The sequence below is a fragment of the Strongylocentrotus purpuratus genome, unplaced genomic scaffold, assembly GCF_000002235.5.
Source record: "Strongylocentrotus purpuratus isolate Spur 01 unplaced genomic scaffold, Spur_5.0 spur5_scaffold_12, whole genome shotgun sequence".
NCBI lineage: Eukaryota > Metazoa > Echinodermata > Echinoidea > Camarodonta > Strongylocentrotidae > Strongylocentrotus > Strongylocentrotus purpuratus.
The window spans coordinates 15,021,977-15,041,819 of record NW_022145597.1 but is presented as its reverse complement, the minus strand read 5'-3'; the positions used below and the strand labels follow the sequence as shown (position 1 = coordinate 15,041,819).

Sequence of the window (19,843 nt, the reverse complement as noted above, 5' to 3'; positions counted from 1 at the left end):
TGTTCATTTGCATATATACGACCCGGACTTTGGCTGACTGGAAATATCTGTGACGTCGAGCAAGCCTTTTATGTCACGGGATTCAGTGTCAGAATTCATGCATGTACATTTCTTATTTCGATTTCAAAAGTCGAAGAAATAGCAAGCTAGCGTGGTGTGCTGCTCTCTCTACATTTTTTTCAAAGTCCAAACCTATCCTCGACACATGCAACAAGAGCTCACGAAGTTGCACAGATATCATACTTTACAAAATACTTTTCGAACGAGTTGAGACTTTGAGAGTTTAAAAGCAAAGAGGTAACACATCGATCAGTTATGACGCGAATCACCACTTTTCAAGTTGCAGGAATCCTAGGTGAGACAAAGAATATTCCGTTTTTATTACAAATTTCGATATTACTATAAGACCATTTGGTTCGACATGTTATTTTCGTCTTCTTACACACACTAGTGTTTTGCCATTAGTTTATTTTACATGTATGTATTATATGTTCGTTTCATTCACAATGTCTTGGTCTGTGTTGGTATTCATTCTTTAAATGTGAAGCGGATTAAATAATACTGAGCCCACCAGTTTTTTGTAAAACTCGTGTTGGAAATGCAAAATGTATTGGACCTCCTCTTCACGATTAAATGGTTTTGATATACATGTATGGGTCTTCTAGAAGAAAATGCAACTAGTTTATTTCGGTGGCAACTTAACAAAAACAATTTCAATGAAATTTCGTAGTCAATGCTGTACCAGAAATCGGTATGAATTTCACAAAAAATGTATTCTTGAACTAAAAAGTTATGACTTTTTTTGCAAGAAGTACCCTGTTTCAAATGCTAAAGTAAGCGCCATTGCATAGCATCGATGTGCAATAAGCGTATAATTGTCGCTTTTGTGTTACACAACAAGCCCCTCCATTTAAGTCATTCTAAACTCATATTTCCTTGGTGACATCACCATTGAACATTTTAAATTGATATTGCATTCGTATAATGTCGTGAATGACGTTGACAAATATCTGAAGTATTACATAAAAAAGGAACTATTCCGAAAAGTCGTTGATGCAAACAAAATTGGTCACTCGCTATTATCTTCAACTTATTTATATTTCGATAATTGTGACGTAAGCTATTTACTGTAGCAAACAATCGAATATTGATTTAAAAGGAAAAAACAAAGTTCTGCGTTACCTATTCAGCGATTGAAGTTCAGCATCAAACACCAAACATTGATTTTAAGATATGCATTATCAGGATATCTATGAACATCGCTGTACATGTCCTTTAGGATTCTTCACAATATTTATATTTCGAACGATATGTCTCAATAAAGGAAAAATATACTTAAAACAATAATGCACCTTAATGCTGAATTATTCTTAAAGATAAAGACCAGTTATGGTCATGCGATTGCATTGTGAAAGAAACGGTGTGGAATCAATCAGAAAAGGTTGATCATCTAGTATATAAGTATTGGTGTGTACTGCAAGGTTCTAAAATCATCAAAATGATAAGAAATTTGGCCCAGTCTTGGTAAAGTTACAGGCACTGTACACAGAAAGATGGGACTACGCACACGTGCGCGACACGTGCGTTTATCTCTCACATACCAATCGATAAACTAATTTACCAAATATATCAATTAGTAGGCGGTTTCCCGGCAAATTTTTTATCATCATGTATTAGTCAAAACATATTCTTTCACATGATTGGTAATAAGAGCTTCCATTTCATATTTTGAAATTTGGGCGTTTCCAACACTGGTCTTTACCTTTAATTCTTAAATCGCCTTTTGTAACAAGATTTAAAGATGAGTAGAGAGCATACCAGGTAATGGTTAGGCCCTATGTATACACTTATCGTGCACTGGAGCTAGTCTTGTCACAATAGATTAGTGCTATGTTTTACAAAATGATCATCACTTTCTTATTTTACCTCAATTTTTGTTTTTAACCTGGAATACTAGGTAATACTTGGGAACATTAATTTAAAATTATCTACGAATGTTTAGTGGCAATGGATAAGTATTTTTTAAGCTGTTGCCAATCAAAATATCATTGCATTTTTATTGAGACTCTCCGTATATTTCAAAAATCTAAATAAATCCAATACATACCGGTACTGCAATAATAAGTGCAGTTACTGCGGCTCAGCGTAAATTGCACGGCGTAAGCGCCCCAACACCGCGGGAGTTGGCCGTTGGAGGCATTTGAAACCCTGTACGCTCTGTGTGTGTGTAAAAATCGCGGAGGGGTTACGCGTTCTATCACAGGGTTTGGGCGTTCTATCATTTGACCTTAGGTCGATGACAGAACACCGAAACCCTCTGACGCAATGCTAGATCGAGATGCTCCATGTCATGTGATATAGTTTCGACCAATCAGTGAATAACAATCTACGTATTATGAGGTATATAAAATGATTCATAACATATAGGCCTATCTGTCTATCAATCTATCTATTCATTTCTCCCCCATATTCTCCTTCTCTCTCTCTAGGCTCTCAGAATATCTCTTTTTTATCACCCGTTATTCTATTTTGCCAGAACACTATTTTTTAGAATGCCATTGAAAAAAACATATAATAATTTTCTTAGATCTTGATTAGTTCTAATTTCTTTCTTATTTTTGTAATTGAAAGTGGCAGCACTGATGTGCTTCTCAGAAGTATGCTATGTAGACAGCCAAACTACCGCCGGACCTACAACAATGAATGACGTTACAACTGCTGCCCCTGCAACAACCACTGGACCTGCAACAACCACTGGACATACAACAACCACTGGACCTGCAACAACCACTGGACCTGCAACAACCACTGCAAGCAACATGACAACCACTGCAAGCAACATGACAACCACGTTCAGCAACATGACAACCACTGCAAGCAACATGACAACCACGTTCAGCAACATGACAACCGCGGCAAGCAACATGACAACCACGTTCAGCAACATGACAACCGTGGCAAGCAACATGACCACAGAGAATGGAACGACAAGCAACACCCCGTCAGGTATTTGTAGGCAATATTAAAGACTTGATTTTAGTTCGATTCTTAAATCATATAGACCGCAAATATTTTCCCTTTAAAAGAAAAAGGCCGTTGTAAGGTAAAGGGATACAAATTTCCTGAAGATTACTTTGTGTATAACTAGAATGTTTAAAATAAGCATCAAAAACTTTACTCGGCATGAAGAACGGAGGAAATAAAACCACGGACGCTAAACGAGCGCGTAAAGACGCTTTGACTAGTTTACACATAAGTCCCATTATTTGAAATTCATATTTTGAATATATCATTGCGACTAAAAACCCCTTTAATACACGTGTATTGTTGTTGTTGTTGTCGTGGTAAGTATTGTTGTTATTGCAGTTGCTGACGTTGATGTTGTGTCCTTTAAGTTTAACTTTAAAGTTTACATTCATTCCATGGTCATTCCATGGAGTTCGAGCATTTTTTCTGTGGCATGTCTCTTATCAACCATTATTACATACTCTCCTTACATAAACTTTTTGAAGTACTCGAGCTTCATGGTGAATCAATGTTATAGACCCAAATATTATGTCATGTTATAGAAATGTGACGTTCATGCAATAACGTTGATAAGAAAAATATTTAAAATGTAATTTAAGCAAATAATTTGAAGAGAAGACGGAAACCGAAAGGAGAAGAATTCTGGCAGGGTACTTACTTATTAATACAAACAAAATTCTTCACCATATGATTTCAACTTCCATGTGTGCAGTAGTAAAAATATTATAACGACGTTGCATGGAAATCATCATGCCCCCCCCCCCCCTCTAAAAAAAAAAAAAACCCTCATGAAATGACCCTCTAACTGTCACAGTGACATCAGGAGGAACAACACCAGCCCCAGAAGTCCGATGGAAAGTGAAAGACAAGAACGGCAAACTGTGTATGCTCATGGACTTTGGTGGATCTATAACTGACGTATGTTTGATCGTTTATCTTTTCTTTATAATATCAGCAAGTTTATCTATATCACAATTGTTATCATATCACCACTGCTTTGATAATTGATGAGAATGAGGTTGTTTTGGTGACGTAAAACAAGCACCAGTGACGTACATGTAAATGGGGGGAATGTGGAATGGGGGGGGGGGGGGTCGAATAAGATGGCAAAAAGGGAATCTAGTTCATGCAGATTTAAACTTTCAACAAAAATATTTTTTATCATTAAAAAAACTGAATGGTAAATTGTAATAAACTTTACCACTAGAGGGCGCTCTTTCAAGCGCCATACACTGTCTGCGAACATGAGCATCATGACCAGTCAATTTGGAGCAGTAAAGAACTCCATTTTGTAGCCCTCGTACCGTTCACCTATTATAAAGCTCGATGGCCCAAATTCACAAAGGAGGTTTGTTGACAAACCTAGGTTTATGTGCGTCATGATGATTAAGCGTTTCGATGCATGTCAAACCAAGATTAAGACCAGCCTTTTGACAAGGCCTCGTGACTGGCTATTTTCCACCCCAATCAGCGGCTGAGATGAGTCTAGAGACCCGGGGTGAACGCGCGATCGAGTGGCTTTAGCCGCGAGGCCCTTTGCTGCTTTGCATGAATTATTCATGACTTTGGATTTATTGACCAATCACAATGGCCATCTCCTAGTTAATTTCATTCGTAATTCGTTCATTATCAAAACATGTAAGAAAAGGTAAAAGACGTTAACAAGATTTGCTTATGAGATGAACATGATAAATGATTAATACAAAATATTACCTCCAAACCTATTTTACATGCAAAATAAAAATAAAATAGGAAGCATTTGATGACTTGAGCTAACAATTGTAAGTGAGATAATTGGACTTTCCCTGTATATAAAATGAACCAGTCCAACTCGTTTCGTTCAATGTTATAAGTATTCGTAGTACTATTTTTTTTTGTTTAAACGAAAAGCACATCCACCCCGACTAACGTTATCACTAGCTCTTCCATTGGAACCCTCATGTCCCATTGAATTTTGAAAGTTCACCCACCAAAGTGAATGCAATTTTTTTTCTCACTACCGTCACTACGTGAAAGCAGCGACGATTTGATCAAAATAGGTTGCAAGCTCGTCATTGCCTATAATACACATGTGAAACGAGTCGAACTTTGGACTCAGTTTGCCAAGCATGAATTATCATAGATCACTACTGCTTAATTGGTTCATTATGTCCATTTTATCCAACCCCCACCGTAATTTTTTTCCATTTAATAAAAGCAAACATATTGCCGAGGTATTAAGCAAAAACATGAATATTCATGAACGGTCAGACAGTACAGCCTTTTAGTATGAAACGTATAGTGAATGGGAATGGGCGATGATCCGTCCAGGAGGTAGAGGTCAGTGGTTTGTGCTGGCAATGTTCCAGCGAGCGAAAATGAGACAATCGGAGCAATATGAGTTGGACGCTACCATTTCGGTAGAGAACTCTAGCCGGAAACAAAGGTTAACATAATAAATCCAAACCAGATTACTAAAGGCCACTTGGCTTAGCCACTCGCTCTGGCGTTCACTCGGGTTTTCGAGATTAGTCTGTTTTGAGTCACTCGGCGTCTATCAGACATAAGGCCTTGTCTAAAGGCCAGGTTAAGACAAACCTTGGTCTGAAACGCGTCAAAACGCGTCATATGACCCACATAAACCTAGGTTGATCGACAAATCTCCTTTGTGAATTCGGGCCATTGTGTCTGGACGAAAAGCTGATGTTTCGCTTCTGTCCTTGCTTCTTACAAGTACATTCGTATACAAAGCATTGTCCAATAAAACAGTCGATATCATTGTTTCCTAAGGTTAAGTATATTTTGTTTAAAAACGTTTGCAAGTGGATTGTCTGACGTAGCAACAACATGTTTCCATCCACAGATATCCCATTATACATGGGAGGTGAATCACTAGGTGGTAAACAAGGGATCGAGAAAGAAATATGCATACATTGGTAAATAGGATGAGTCTATTCTGAGCCTCAACCACAGTATCATACTTAAAGTTTTCCTTCGAAAAAGAGTTAAACATACCATACCCTGTCAAAATATTACATAGTCTCTCGATCTGACTAGAAAATAATTTACTTGCAGCTCATTAAGGGTGTGACCGTACAGATACCGTCTGATGCGTCGACATCCAGATCCGACTGCACCTCATCTTCTTATTCAAGATTTGTCTTGGATTTTAATACTCCTACCACTGGATATGCAATTGGCATGAACTTCACCACTAGAGGGGGCTCGTTCAAGCTTGATAGAATATCTGCGGGCATGGCATCCGCTGGAAGTAAGTTAATATGGCGCATATTTATCATTGGTTCGATTCCATTTGATCTTTAAAAAAAAAGACAAAAAGTACAACGCACATTACATATATGATGGAGGGGGAAAGGGTGAAAAATGCTATGCGAGGTTCGTCTGATCTTTACTATTCGTAATTAATATTAACACATACAATTTGCAATCTTTATCTATATTTTTATATACAATTAATGATATTTCATTACATAACTTTTTTATTTTGCGGGAATTTACTGAAGGAGGATTATTTTTTCTTAAACCCTTCGGCCCGCTTTACGATTTCATTTAGATAGGGGAGGAGCTGCGGAGGTGGAGGAGGTTTTTAAGCCTTGTTTTTATATTGATATCTATTTTACATTGATATCTATATATGGGATTTAACTATTAGCAACGATGGAGAGGAACATATAAATGATAGGAGATTTTATTTTTAAAAAGAGAAATAGACAGCCATAAATGTAGTCACATTACGATAAGATGTACAAATCGAATAACAATATATTTAAACTTTACTCTATTTGTTACTCTATCCCCCACCCCACCCCACCCCCTAGCGTCTTATTCCTCTTCCGAGACTGGAGACTTCTTTGATGTGCCTCTTGGCGACTATTACACCTGTAGTCACTTCAACTACACTCTTGGCTTATTTCAGCTCAACTTCACCAACCCTTTGCTCCAGCCTTTCGTCCAGAAAACCGAAGGAGGGGACAATATTGGACAACGTAAGGAAATAATCATTTTCTTTTTCGAGACACAGATAACCACAAGGCCCGAATTTCTGTGGGTTGATTACATATTGAGAAGTAAAAAGAAAATAAACGTGATAAAGAATATCATAAAACCAAGCGCACGAATCCAAATCCGGATATTGGCATATCGATGAGTTTGGGAACCGTTCGCGAATGTGAGCGCGTAAAGTGACTCTCACACTCTGCCGTGTAGGCCTACCGTGTGCCACCGTGCGCGAAAATGTCTGCGGACGGTGGAGAACGGCGAGGGCACACGGTGGTTCGTTATCAAAGCGGGCAACACGTTAATAGGGCGTTGGCGCTTATTTACACCCGGTGGGACCCGGCGAAAGTTTTGGGCATGTTCAAAACTTTGGCCGGCTGGCACCGGCCGCAAGTAAGCGGCAATAGGACGGTGTTGAACGGTATGAGGACGGTATGAATACGTTATGAAAACGGTCACACTGTATGAACACGTTCACAACACGCTCATAACCCGTTACAGAACGGTGATAAACGGGCAAAAAAAAAATCTACCGTCTGCAACGGGTTGTAAGCGGGTTGTGAACGTGTCATGAACGTCAGCAGTCCGGGGACTCGCTCACAGGACGCTCCGAGCGCTGAGGGGACGATAAGTGACTGGTAGGTGGCTGCTACAAACCCGGTGCACACGTTCGAGACCCGGTATGGAAACGGCCAAAATTTTCAACAAAAGTCAATCTAGGCGGTGAAGACGGTAGAAGCACGTTCAACACCCGGTATGCGACCGGTGAGAACGGTCAGAAGATGGCAACGAAACGGTGAAAAAATTAATTTTATGAATTTTTTTTTGCGGCCGGGGACAAGTTCGCTCAAAACCCAACGTTCTGGACTCTGTTTTTTTTTTAATAGCCCGGCAGTTGGACGGTAGGCCTACACGGCAGAGTGTGAGAGCTCCATAAGGGTGCGTTGACCAGTTTACTTACAAGTCGATTTTTGTATTTATCGAGACCGTATTCTCGCAATATCTCTTTATAAAAGTAATATTTTAAACTCTTTGAATATATAAGCGACAAGCAGGGAACTCAAAACACAAAGGGCAATATTTAGAACCAAATTCTTGTTGGTTAGTTCTGTTAATTCTCAATGTACAACGCAGATTTGAATACAGAGTCACATAGTTCAATGCGCCGTACGGCCGCCCGTGGTGCACCGTACGGGCGCCTTGACGGCCCCGGCAGGGCACCTGGAGCCATGGGTTGCTCCTGTTTATCAGACGGAGCCCGTACGCTTACCGGCTAGCACCCGCCCGGCACCCTTACGGGCGCCTTGCATTTCCCTCGACCAATTTTCACCGGGCACCTCCCAGGCGCCGCGGAATATGTGACCACACGTGCCGTAGAAATGAAAATCGGAAGGGTCCCGTACGGTCAACGGGATCAACGCCAAGCCGCCCCTGCCACCGGGTAGGGAAAATCGTACGGGTCCGGTTTATAAGTGACATAGGCATTACACGGACACACTGCAATTGGAAAAGCGGGGGGAGGTGCGGGAGGGGTGAAATAGTCCGTTTCTGTCCTACGCTGTAATTGCCAGTGTAAATTTATTTATATTCTACATATTATCAAGCGATAACAATATTCATTATCATAGTAAATTGACCAAACTTTGTGCATTTTACAATGATCACTACCAGTGTCATGCAAGTGCTTCGTGAATATCTTTTTTTCGCCCTCTTACTCTTAGAACAGAATACTCCTACCTGTATTCCATAGAATGTATCGTCGGTGCATAAATGAATAATGTTTACGTAACTTTCATGAGCACGTATCTAGGGTTTTACAGTTTTGTACAAATTACCCTTTTCTGCCCATGCGCAGATTGTATCTACGAAGTGACTTATTGTAGCGTTTTCCATTTTTATCTCAATATCTCACCAGCATATGATTGTCGAACTGAACACAGTGAGAGTCACATCGGTATCATCGTCGGGGTCGTCATCGCAGTCATCACGCTCATAGCGGTCATCGTAGTGACGTACTGCGAGGTGAAACGGCGAAGAAACCCGTCTACTCCTCCCTATGTTCGGACTAAGTCAGAGAGTGCATGATGAATCATTGACCCCACGTTTCAGACTACAATAGTTCATCGTATGTACGATAATCGTGTAGCTGTACGATTAGTAATTAACTTTTTCTAGTCTTTAAAGGGAATAAAAGTGTTGGTATAGGGCCATGAATTTGGTTCAAGTGACATATTGGAAGCATATGCGATCCTTCAATATAAAGTGATCGTTGTCGCCGTTGAAATCGAGTCTAAAGTTATGAAATTGCAAATAATAAACTCTTTATGTCGTATAGCTTCCTCTCAAGTTCAAGATATTAATTAACCTATACAACAACGTTTCTTGACTAAAATCAACCGGTTAGCTATTTCCGTTTGGAAATTATATATCACAACTACATACTCTGAGATTTTCACGGTCGCAGCTACCATTGTACGGTCGTCGGCGCTATTTAAAATTTATCAAAATTTACCGGGAGCACCGGTAAAATTTTTTAATCAACTTTTCTCGAAAGCAGAAGTGCTAAATTTTCTAGTGCTTATAATACATCCACAGGGGCATCTAAATATATCAAAATTGTAAAGCATCACTATCCACCCAATTTTCAAAATTTCCCCAAACTTTGTATTATCTTTACCTCGCATGATTTTAGAAACATTACATATATACCTGAAACGCACGTTAGAGCATCGTTTCAAACGGAAACTTGACAAAGAATCAGCATTCTGCCCTAGCCTGAATGTCGAATTAGACGAAAGTCCTATATCTGGTTGGGGTTAAGCGTGTGCGCGTTGTAATATTTGGCCACCCGTCATGTACATTAACCTTTATGAAATTAGTTATTTTTTATACGCCTTTTTTTAAATTAAAATGCAATATTCTTTTAACTGTTTTATTTCTCGTCACAAAGAGATCGACAACAGAAAGAAACCAAACATTACATTACCCCCCGAATAACCGAGAATCAGTCGTTTTGGAGCTGTTCTTTTCGTGTGAATGTATTAGATGAGAAGTAGAAATGCCTTTACAATCTTTTTCTTCTTAGGTATTTGCTTTGGTACCTTCTTATGTTAGACTTTTGATTACGCTATGGTAATTCTAATTGCATACACAGTACTGGCAGTACTAGCATGACTAAGAAATGATGTTCTTCCCATTTTGGGGGAATTATGAAAACAAATGATTACAATAGTGATTTTTTAACGATACAAATATATTTCGATTATTCATTATGCTGTACTATGTTCTATTATGCCCTGATTATTGTTATTAGGTGATAAATTACAACATGCAGTCATGCTTAATTAGTTTGAATGTTAAATAACTGCAGAAGCCACGAGATTCGATCGTACATATAGTATGTCTTCCGGAGGAGGACTAGAGGCACTACAGCGGCACTACATTTTGTAAAATAAACTATATAACTTTGCAACTGAGATTAGAGTACTGATTTTTTTTCTTCATTTGTCATGAGCGAGCTTGTTTTTTTAAAATTTGTTTTGATAATAATTTGGATTCGGAATTAGGCTTGACTATTTATTTGTTATCGAATGTCATTATCTCTTTATTACGTCTCATTAATAGAGTAAAACGTGAATAAAGTTACACGTATAATAGTTGTCATTTATCTCTACTAGAGTTCCTCTAGATTTCTTTAAATTTTATTTATTTATTTATTAATTTATAATTTTTTTCCCTATATTTTTTATTTCATTATTATTGTTTTATTTTAATTGATCAATTTTTTTTGTGCAGTGGGGGGGGGGGGGGGGGTAGGGTTATAGCATTCATTTTCTTCATGCACCTCATACTCTTTCCCCCGAACAATATAAGCGGAAACTAAAGAAACAAAGGGGGAAATAAGTGTGATTGGTGGCCGGAAAGTTAGTAGACGTAAGAAACAATCGACAAATCTGGACCATAATTATGCCCTTTTTTAGTGTGCGATGCAATCCACTTTTATCATGATTGAATTAATTTCCTATCATTCTTCATGATTCCAAAACCTTAATGTGTAGGCCTATGTCACCTTTTAATGCCAATTGCTTCCGGACAGTCTCGTTTTCAAGTAACGTAATGGCTTGTCCAGAACTCCACTTTATCGTTATTAAGGCCTACTGATTTGTGTTCACAGGGCCGCTTAATCAAAGTTTCTTTAAATTGTTGGTCTATTATTTTCTAGAGTATTCATTTCAAATACAATGAATACAAAATATTAAAAAAATTCTGTTCGGTGTGTCGAAGAAGAACATCTTAAACAGATGATCTTGATGCTTGTTGGAATCTTAAAAATGATTTTTTTTCCCTATATTTTTTATTTCATTATTATTGTTTTATTTTAATTGATCAATTTGTTTTTGTGCAGTGGGGGGGGGGGGGGGAGTAGGGTTATAGCATTCATTTTCTTCATGCACCTCACACTCTTTTCCCCGAACAATATACGCGGAAACTAAAGAAACAAAGGGGGAAATAAGTGTGATTGGTGGCCGGAAAGTTAGTAGACGTAAGAAACAATCGACGGTAGATGAACAAATCTGGACCAAGGCCTACTGATTTGTGTTCACAGGGCCGCTTAATCAAAGTTTCTTTAAATTGTTGGTCTATTATTTTCTAGAGTATTCATTTCAAATACAATGAATACAAAATATTTAAAAAATTCTGTTCGGTGTGTCGAAGAAGAACATCTTAAACAGATGATCTTGATGCTTGTTGGAATCTTAAAAATGAGAGAAAGATAAGAACAACTGACGAATTAAAGAAAACAAAAAGAGTCCGGGTACTATTAAGTTTTGAGTAGCGACGTTAATAGCTTTTCCAATATAGCGTCAGGTATTACGAAAATGTTTTGATTTGATTTTTCAGAAATTTTCGAAACTGCAAAACAAAAAAAATACTTGGCAAACCGCGCCTCATCAGCATTATCTCTCTCTCTCCCTCTCTTTCTCTCTGTTTCTTTCTCCTTCTTCCTTTCTCCTTCTCCCTTTCAAGATCTCTCACTCTTTCTGTCTTCCTTCCTCCTTCTCGCTTCTCGCTCTATTTAATTCTCTTTCTTGATCTTACCATGTTCCTTTAAATCTATGATCAACTCATAATGTAGTTCTCTCTGTCTCTACAATTTGAAAGTTAAATTGCAATACAATTAACACAATCTCAACTACTTTCGAAAAATCAGCTCGAGCAATTTCATTACCCTATTTCAATGTCCCAAATATTCGGAGTACGTAATATATCATCAGTTACGTAGCTACGGGGAAACACGTGGCGCCACCCATCGAATGAAGATGTAAAAAACAAGAAAAAAGTTCAGAGCGTGGGGAGAGTTACAAGATATATCTATATAACAACAAAGTATCTTTTTCTCTCTCGTTTGCTTCAATTTCATAACATTTTCTATTATTCATGTGTTTTTTCTGAGTGGAAAGAGGAAACCAATGTCTTCACTATGATTTCCTTATTACTATTTTTGTTGCGCCTTTGTCAGAATCGAATACTAGAAATCTGTGATATTTGAATTTTGATCCTAACTTAATGACGTAGCCTGATTTCATGAAATGAAAGCGAAAGCAAAGATCAATACAAAAATGGTTACCTTAATTTCATTATCACTTTCATTATTACGGTGTACTGTTTATGCTCACTTCTCTGGCTCCTCCAGGCATGATTCTGGCTCAGAGCCAGAATCATGCCTGGAGGAGCCAGAGAAGTGCAGTGCAGAGTCTGCACTGCGCATGCTACGTTGACCCCATTTGAACACGTTTTCAAATGATTGTGCGTTTATGCAGGGACATGTCCCTGGTTTATGCTTCCCCAGTATCGCTGATTTTGCAGAATCGCCGATCCAAAACGCACCTTTTTGTGAGTTTACGATCGGCGATTACGATCGGCGATTATGATCGCCGTTTTTCTGTGATTCTACAAAAATGTGAAAGGACGCAGTTGTGTATTGAAATAAACGCGTAACAAATGCCTCATTCTGGCCAGAAAAAGCTGAGCATAAACGTACCCTTAGACACACAACGCCCTTATTAAGTAAATGATCATATGTTGAAATAGGAAAGGGAAATTTAGTAATTAAAAACACACATCTTTTTTGAAAATAATTCTTAAAAGACATCAAATGACCTAGAACCACCACACAAAACATTACAATTTTTGGAAACAGGGTGATATATTAATAAGTGAGAATTCGAACAAAAAATTAAACGGAATTTCTTTAGATCCCTCATTAAACTATAAGTACCAAAACAGAGGGTGTAATTTAATTAGATAGAAAATTCAATACAGATGACGCTTCGCCTCTGAATATTGGAAGAAATAAATACTTTATCGACAGCCCATGATAATTTTTCTTTCTGCATTGCTTGTCTTGAAATTATGTACCGAACTGTTGTGCGTGAACATGTTGCATAGGCACACTTTAAGTCTAGTAAAGTAAAGTAAAGTGATACTGGGTTTCTAGTACTGATTGATTGATTGAGTGAGTGATTAATTGATTGATTTAGTGGTTTATTAATAACAAATACTGGACAATTAGCAGAGCAAATGGAAAGGAGCCTCGAGGGAAGCGTCACAGAGTATTTTTGCCAATTTTTGTTCGATTGATGCGGCTTCGGAGATTCATAGCTTTCTTGTTTTGGGTCATATTTTGCTCAAGCTTTTGCTGACTGGTTCCTCTCATTTGTCTCCATATATATATATATTGGAACCAACTTAATACCAGGGTGGACTTAACCTTAATGTACCCATATACTTTATACCTATTATTTTGCGTGCACTTTTTATTTATAATTTTACTATTATATAATGTAAACTTCAGACCTAATTTGGCTGCCGACCATGTATATTTTATGTCACTGACTGTTTTAATGTTGATTTTAACCTTGAATTGAATTGAACGATTTATTGATGATTATACATATTTATGAGGACGATAGGTATAACATATCGAAACGTCGAGATAGAGCATGAGTGGGCCCTTTTTAGGGCCAACTAACCCTGTCGAAAAAATATGTGGTGTAACAGAAAACCTCGCTCAAATCTAACATTGCAATGGACTTTGTAACATCATTCAATTGAGAGAAAATGGTGCAAAGGAAGTGACTTCGATGCTGGATTAAAGATAATCTGAAATTCTGAGTAAAAACTGACCATTATTAACGATAGAAATGGGAAAAAGTGATCTGAAAGATTCCTTAATTCTCCCAACTAAGTTATTGCAATCTAATTACATTTAAGGTGAATGTAAATCGTCACAAAGCAATGAATTGGCTCTATGTGCCAGTCCAGACATTTAAGTGTTGACAGATTATTAAAAGCCTGTCGTATGTGTTATTTTATGGAAAAATGGTTAGGAATATTTACTGTTAGAGGGTGTCGCACAGTGACACTTTCAAAGAAAATAATAAATATTTTTGTATTTTGAGAATTTGTTCAGGAATGTTTGCATGGTAGAGGGTAATTACAGCAAGAGGAATATAATAAGTAACATTTCATACGAAAATTACGCAGGTTTTCAATCAACCTTCAACGATGTTACCGAGTCACTTTAAAAGTTTACTGCAGATTTGACATAATTTCAAGAATATGCTGGGGGAGATTTAATCAATCTTAGAATCCTTGTTTTCACGTGTTAACATATGAGAGACCTATCTGTCAAAACTATACATAGTCCCTGGGAATATTAGAGGCATTTACTGAAAGTAAATGTTGAAAAAACATTTTTCGAACTCTTCATCTTAGCTATTGTGCAAAAATTAGACTTTGAATAGATGAAACAAGGTATGAATTATTGAGGCAAAAGAGACCAATGTAACGAATGTAGCTTTTCGAGCTGCTTTTCTTCACTAAGCAATCTCTAATTGCCGAGTGTACTAATGAAGAATGTTTAAAAGTAAATTGTCTTTGCTACTAATATTACTACTACTACTACTACTATATTCTACTACTCTACCACTTACTTACTTACTACTACTACTACACTATCTTTTACTCAGTGCTATAACTACTTATTAGTAGTATAAGACAACTGATGAGTCGATATGAATACTATTAGCTTAGGTACTACTATACTATACTGTACTACTACTACATTACTAGATAACTATAGTAGTATAGAAGCACTGAGGATGATATTAGTTCATATTACCTATATGCAACCATTATGATAAAAATGGAAGTGATATTTTCATAAAACATCTCGATATCTCTCTCCCTCTCGTTTTATCGCTCTCTGTCTCTCTCCCTCTCTCTAACTCTGCCCCTCTTTACTTCTCCCTCTCCTTTACTTTCACTTTGAGCACATCCTCTTCTTGCGTTTTATAATTAGGTTGAGTTTGTGTTCTGATATATATTTTGTTGTAACATTACAGTTGATCTTATGTGCAACATCTATAATATAATACTAGTTATACTTGCTTAAGATAAATTTATAGAGCCACCTCCCGCTCAATTACTGCCCTTTGAGCGCAGCTGGTGTAATGTTCACATTTATTTTGTTGATATGAGAGTCTGATTTCCCCTGTGCTTCATGTCGAAAAAGACATAATAATGATTAAGACTCGGATCGCGATTTGATCATTAGGTCACGCGATCAGGTTCAAGTTTTATTATTTATCAAGACTGCAGTTTAAACCTTTATCATACGTACGTGTTCTGATAATGATAATGTACTGAAGTTTTGTTGATAGGTGTTGTGTGTGATGTGTGTGTGTATGTTCACGCTCGCTGCGCTGATTTCTGTTGTCATTTTCAACTGCAAGATCAAACAATGCCAATAATTGTGTTTAATATCTTCTCGGAACTCGTAACTGTTCCGTATCCTGTGTTCAAGTATCGTTAAACATCGTTAAATATGTATATAGGATATATCAGTCTTGTGACTCGACGATCGAGTAGAAGTTGGTCGTAAGAGTTTTCAGATCACTCAAAGCTAAATCAAACTAGATAGTAAATTCGTCACGCAGACGAATTGGGCGATCTGCCGCTTTGATCGAGGCATAACACATGTAGAAACTCAATGGGACATTTGGTCTTTAAAAAAAAATCCCACCCAACTTATGTAACGCTTTTATATACTTCTATAAACACCATAACATTTTTCTTTCACGCTCTGATGAAGTATGAATTGGAGATGCGATTGCATGTATCACGTTTGCTATTAGAATGCTTTGACGTCAAGATAGTGCCACAAGATAGTGTCAAGAAAGAACAAAAATTGATTCGATTAGGTAATATTTGCTGTTGTTTTTTGGAATATATCTCGTCTAGCCCTATTCTGATGTCTCGCATATTGTATTAAATTGTAGCTAAGACCATACTCTACAAACGTTCAAGGATTAAATCTTTGATCAGAAGACGGAATCGTGGTCAAAACTCCGATTTAAACTGCCATTATGGTTTCTACTTGCACGTGTTATTTGAATGGAAGGTGGATTTTTAAAGTACCAATTTTTCGTTCACTCTGTGTTAGTGTTATTAGATGAGCGATATTAGGCCGCGTAGTTGTACGAGTGGCGGTGGGATTAAAAAAGACCAAATCTCCCATTGAGTTAGTTTCTTAATGTGTTTAATATGTCTCGATCAAAGCGGCAGATCACCTATTAATTCGTCTCCGTGACGAATTCAATGTCTAGTTATGTAAGATATTTCTTTATCTTCCAAACGCGTCAATGCATCTGGCCGACTGGCCTTTATTTCTGTTGTTTTCGTTTTCTTCTTAAACACAAACAGGGCCGGTGGAGCGTCTTCCAAAGTGGGGAGGGGGCGGCAAAAAAAGGGCACTTTCTGGACTAAAAGTGTTACCTACAAATGGAAACATCTAAACAAATACATGTTTTTATCATACTCCGACATTGTCATGATTGTGATTACATTATCAGGGATGAATTCATATTTTTAAGACTACGGTAGACGCTCCGCCGCCCCTGTTTGTGATTAAGATGAAAAAAACACAGCAGATAAGAAGGCTAGTCGATCGACCAAATGCATAGACGCGTTTGGAAGATAATGAAATATCTTACATAATAATCAGAGACGGCAGTATGATCTTTCAAATGAAAAGAGGCAACATAAAGATTAATCAAATGGAATGTAGTATTTCGATGTACCTTTTATTGGATTTAGCTTTGATACAACTTATGCGACCGACTTCATCTCAATCGTAGATATATTTATATATATTTAACGATTTGTTAGCAAAACACAAAATTCAGAGCAGTTAGTTCCGAGAAGATATCAAAGGAAATTAATGTTGTTTGCCCTTGCAGTTTAATATGAAAGCAGAAATCAGCGCAGCGATCGTGAGTATATTATGTACAAACAACACATATCAACAAAACATTTTAAGTACATTATCACTGTCGGAGCACGGCCCTACTAAAAGGTTTAAAGTATAGTCTAGACTCTTTGTGAGCAACAATTTTTTTTTCGATCCAGCAATAATAAAGGTATGCAAATATTCATATTACAGTACATTACCGGTTGAATTAAAAAGTTCGTTGCAGGGTAAACGGGCACAAATTGGTTTAAATTTTGTAAAAAGTCTGTGCAAATCTCATAGCAAAAGCAGTGTTGAGAATTTCGGGTTCCTATCAAGCTTCCTTATTTTTTGATATGGCCGCTATCATGTCTCTTAATTAAACAGACCATACCCAGTTCAATGGGAGTTTCTGTAAGTGACAATATTTCATAAAACATTAATGATCATTCGGCACCAAATACGTACCTCATTTTATAAATGTAAATTAGAACTAGCATTATTAAGCCCTATTTAGTGCGTCCCAGAAAAAACGAAACCGGGGATTATTGATGTTTTATGTTAACGTAATCACGATCATAATTGATAAATGACACATATATGTAAAGCTTAGATCCTCCTCTCTGATTTGATGCGACTTGTATGCCCCCCTCCCCATTTCTTTAAAAAAGGGTGTTTTTCTTTTTTTTTCTCTCTCATCTCTTTGGACTCCTGAGAAATTAGTCCGAATTAAGGGGGCTACATTGAGCATTTTTCCGGATTTAGGGGGGTCTCCAAGTCAGGAAAAGCCCGCGAAAAGCCCCTTTCTCTTCCTGTTGATGCTACAGCATGTATGCCATAGCAACTTCTATGTTGCTATTGTATTACGTATTGTAAAGGTGGTCGACTTCGGCGAAGGTACATGCCACTTTCTCAAGTTTCTCTCACTATCGCGGGCCCTTTAAACAAACAGGTCTTTGTTATTCCTAGCTCATTCTTCCAGAGTGAGGTAGACAAAGGAACATCCCTTCACTGCTATTATGTAAAAAAGTGAATATGCATGTCACACCTGTTCTACACATTTTTACATAATAGCAGAGAAGGGATGTTCCTTTGTCTACCTGGGGAACTGTATATTTTGTCCGCTTTCTTTGTCAGTCATATTCATAGTGTCTGTCCCTTTGTTCATTTGCATATACGACCGGGGCTTTAGCTGATTGGAAGCCTCTGTGACGTCGATCGAGCCTTTTGTGTCACGTGTTTCAGTGTCAGCAGTTATGCATGGACATGTCCTATTTCGATTTGAAAAGTCGTAACAATGGTAAGCTAGCGCGGCGCACTCCTCTCTCTCTACATTTAGATAAAAGTCAAAACCTACCTCGGAACATGCAACAAGAGCGCAAAAAGTTATTGCGCAGATATTATACTTTACGAAATACTTTTTGTACTAGTTAAGAGTTTGAGAGGTTAAAGGCAAAGAGTTTACCTATCAATCAGTTATGACGCGAATCACCACTTTTCAAGTTGCAGGAATTCTAGGTGAGACACAAAATATTCCGATTCTTTTAAAAAGTTACCATATTACCCAGGATTTACTGAGACCATTTGATTCGAAATTTTATTTCCGTCGTTTTACACTAGTGTTTTGCCATGAAGCTATACAGTATAATGACTGTTTTGTTAGATTTTTTTTTTCTTCATTCAAATTATCTTGTTCTGTGTTGGTATTCAGTTTTAAATTGTGAAGCGGATAAAATAATACTGAGCCCACCAGTTGTTTTGTAAATGTCGCGTTGGAAAAGTTGATGCCGCAGTGAAAATGCAGAATTAATTGGCTTCATCTTCACGATCAGGTGGTCTTGATATACGGGTTGTCTAAAAGAAAATGCAACGACATTTTGATCGGCGACAACTTGAAAAGAATTCTCAATAAAATTTCGTAGTCAATGCTGTACCATAAATTTCAAAAGAGTTTATGCTACAACTACAAAGTTATGACTGTTTTAGCAAGAATTCCTCTGTTCCAAATGTTATAAGTAAGCTCGCTGCACATCATTTGCCGCAATTACTTTTCACGACAAGCTTTTCCATTAAAATCCTTCTAACTTATATTTTCTCGGTGACATCAGCATTGAACATATACAATTGGTATTGCATTCCTGAATGTCTTGAAATATATCTGAAGTATTAAAGAAAATAAACGACCCAATAAACAGAACACCAAACAGTAACCTCTTTTGGGAGTGTATTTTAAGTGATTTTAAAGTATAGTGCCTTTTGAACTAGATTTAAACGTTATCGACACGTGCCTTCATTTAAACAAAAAAGGTACTCCTGTTCACGTTTTCATCTAACCTAAAAACCACCAGTTTATCACGCGACTGGAGTAACGTGATTCCATTTACCTCTGTAAATCAAGTGTTTATGACCAAATAACCACTTGACCAAGCAACGAGTTTTTTGTCCGTTAACCGATGGTGGCGATAAATACGTAATTATTTGGTCTTGTAAGCACCTTTATCGATTGGTTTCACAGGTTATCCAAGG

The 19,843-nt window shown here is 37.4% G+C and overlaps 1 protein-coding gene across 1 annotated transcript; it reads left to right on the top strand.

The window, feature by feature from the left end:
- The first annotated feature begins 95 nt into the window (after positions 1-95).
- LOC115918513 (mucin-5AC-like) lies at positions 96-9,348 on the top strand. The gene is made up of 6 exons (XM_030981384.1): positions 96-355; positions 2,632-3,006; positions 3,842-3,945; positions 6,082-6,277; positions 6,846-7,013; positions 8,939-9,348. Exons 1-6 carry the CDS (start codon positions 316-318, stop codon positions 9,106-9,108), a joined length of 1,053 nt encoding a protein of 350 aa, XP_030837244.1. The 5' UTR covers positions 96-315; the 3' UTR covers positions 9,109-9,348.
- Positions 9,349-19,843: the final 10,495 nt, after the last annotated feature.

Coding starts and splice junctions, on each gene's coding strand:
- LOC115918513 (XM_030981384.1), top strand. CDS start 316: ATGACGCGAATCACCACTTTTCAAGTTGCAGGAATCCTAG. Junction 3,007..3,841: donor GACAAGCAACACCCCGTCAG/GTATTTGTAGGC, acceptor TAACTGTCACAG/TGACATCAGGAGGAACAACA. Junction 6,278..6,845: donor GGGCATGGCATCCGCTGGAA/GTAAGTTAATAT, acceptor CCCACCCCCTAG/CGTCTTATTCCTCTTCCGAG.